This window comes from Grammomys surdaster, unplaced genomic scaffold (genome assembly GCF_004785775.1).
Source record: "Grammomys surdaster isolate TR1022 unplaced genomic scaffold, NIH_TR_1.0 125832, whole genome shotgun sequence".
NCBI lineage: Eukaryota > Metazoa > Chordata > Mammalia > Rodentia > Muridae > Grammomys > Grammomys surdaster.
In genome coordinates, this window is record NW_021620660.1 from 1,384,557 (window position 1) to 1,387,286 (window position 2,730).

Genomic DNA, 2,730 nt, shown 5'->3' on the forward strand with positions numbered 1-2,730 from the left:
TGGCTCTGGCTCTGGCTCTGGCTCTGGCTCTGGCTCTGGCTCTGGCTCTGATTCTGGCTTCGGCTCCGGCTCCAGGTTCAGCTCCATCTTTATTTTATGGCTTCGTTGGTGGTCAGAGCCGAGCCTTGATGCAATGCGGCCTACCTCTCTCTGGCTTCTCGTCTTGGGCCTAACACGTCCAAGTTCAATGTTTGGGCCACGGCTACCCTCAGGATCGAAATGCTGATTCTCAGGCACAGAAAATAGCCCCAGGTTTTCACCAGTCATGAAGATGGCGTCGGCTGCTGTCATTTCAGCTCTGAGGTCCTGGCCAGCCTCTGAGGTGCCACTGCGGCCTGGGAGAACCGAAGCAGCGGGAGATTTACCTTGGGACCTGACAGTGTCTCTATGTGCCTTCAGCACCTTCTCTGGGGGTGACTTTGTGGCCATGTCGGCTTAACGGCTTCTGACTGACTCAGAGAAATGGCTTCTCGTCGGCTTCTTAGCGGCTTCGCGCGGTGAAGTGGCTGCCTGAGACCCAGCAAGGATGCTGGGTAGAGACCGGATACAGTGGGAGAGTGTGGAGGGCTGGCCAAATTCTATTGAGATTATAGTAATAATAATTAATAATAATATCATCCCCCCCTTTTTTTTCTTCCTTCAAGCCACATATATCTCTTCTTGTTCTAACACAAATTTATGGTCTTTCTTTAAATTAACTATTGTATGTATGTATGTATGTATGTATGTATGTATGTATATGTGTAAGTGTATGTGTATGTATATATACATATATTCGTGTGTATGTATGTGTATGCATGTATATGTGTATGTGTATGTGTACGTGTATATATATATATGATGTATATTCCTAAATATTTCTGTCTGCATAGTGTTATTTGTATGTATGTTTTCAGGGCTGACCATTTGTTATTGGATAACTAATAGCTAAGCTCCTCCCTTGGAAAGACTATGACTCCTGCTCTAGTTGCCCAAAGTTTTTTGTGTAGTGTTGAGGCCTCTTGGGGGTCTCTACTCATCCACCTTAACGAGTCTCTTGTTGTCCCTGTTCAGCCCATGTTTTGTCTGTCATGTTGACGAGACTTTATGGGTATGGCTTCTGACATTAAAGAGTCTCCTTTAGGAGGGTTAAATAACAGTAAGGATTTCTTTTTTTTTTTTCTTTGTGGTTTACTTCATTGTTTGATCTACATTTTTTATGTTAATCAAAGGCTTTATAAGTTTGGTAATGTGCAATAATGAATCCTAATGCAGACATGTTTGTAACATCAATTCTGTGGACTTCTGTTGTTTTGAAAACCAAGTATCCATGTAAGGCAATCTGGACTAATGTCTGTTAACTCCTCTCAGTTATTTCTAAATAAAATATAGAAAACACCCTAACAATAAACAAAGAGCCATGAATTTGCTATAGGCCCTTAACTCGCAGGATAACCATCTCAAATCAGTTTTAAAAAGTTAAAGAAGGACTGGGCCTAAGCCTTGTATTCCTAAACGTGTTATATAGGCACAATGCCTATGAGAGTAACAATATTAATCTCACTTCTATATCAATAAGAGACTCATACCAATGAAAACCTTTAATTTGAAATCAAAGTAAATTTTGTACCATTTAAGAAATTATAGCTTCAGCTTAATAAAAATTATACAGATTTCTACCAATAGGTTATGGGCTATGCAACAAATCATAGCTATTCCTCCCTGTTCCAACAAAACTACTACTTTTCCCTAGAAAGACAGTGCAATATTAACCACCTCAGTCCCCAAGCCCAGAGAATAGAGGCGTTGACTCTTCATAAACTTCTTCAAGCTGATTACAGGCCTTGAGATATGAGAAGAGGGGCAAAGGGAAGCATAAATTGATAAGCCTCTGACATCTGTGTCTTCACTGCATCCAGCTGAGATTCCAGGACATCAGAAGTTCGAGCAAGTCTGCTCAGCTTGCTTGATGAGTAGATACACCAAGGCTGTGTATTCTGAAATATACAATTCTGAAGACAAATTTTAGTATTAAGATATTTTTTTGTTTGAATTCTGGAATCTAGTCTTCTGGTGGCCTGTCTCTATCATATCTAATCCATATAATTCTGGGAGTTTCTAGGAGGGTGTGCTCCCACCATCCTCCCTTCACTCCTCCCTGCTCTCAGATTCCCCAACACTAGGGAATCCAAATTATTGGGTACCAAGACCCTCCACTTCCACTGATGCCTGACAAGGCCACCCTCAACTGCCTATACAGGTGGAGCCAGGAGTCCCTCCCCTTGTGTTCTCGGGCTGGAGGTTTTAGAATGGCTACTCCAGCTTGTTTCTTATGACCATTTGCTTCAAAAATTGTTTTCCAGTCTTTTACTCTAAGGTAGTGTCTGTCTTTGTCACTGAGGTGGGTTCCCTGTATGCAGCAAAATGCTGGGTCCTGTTTATGTATCCAGTCTGCTAGCCTATGTCTTTTTATTGGGGAATTGAGTCCATTGGTGTTAAGAGATATTAAGGAACAGTGATTGTTGCTTCCTGTTATATTTGTTATTAGAGGTGGAATTATCTTTGTGTGGCTATCTTTTGGATTTGTTGGAAGAGGATTACTTTCTTGCTCTGTCTAGGGTATAATTTCCCTCCTTGTATTGGAGCTTTCCTGCTATTATCCTTTGTAATGCTAGGTTTGTGAAAAGATACTGTGTAAATTTGATTTTGTGGTGGAATATCTTGGTTTTTCCATTTATGGTAATTGAGAGT

The 2,730-nt window shown here is 41.1% G+C and overlaps 1 protein-coding gene across 1 annotated transcript in view; it reads right to left on the reverse strand.

Annotated features, from left to right (window-relative positions):
- LOC114640476 (protein eyes shut-like) overlaps positions 1–429 on the reverse strand; it is a 1,065-nt gene extending 636 nt beyond the window's left edge. The window contains exon 1 of the mRNA XM_028789395.1: positions 35–429. Coding sequence (XP_028645228.1) covers positions 35–429 — 395 coding nt within the window. The remainder of the gene's footprint in view (positions 1–34) is intronic.
- Positions 430–2,730: the final 2,301 nt, after the last annotated feature.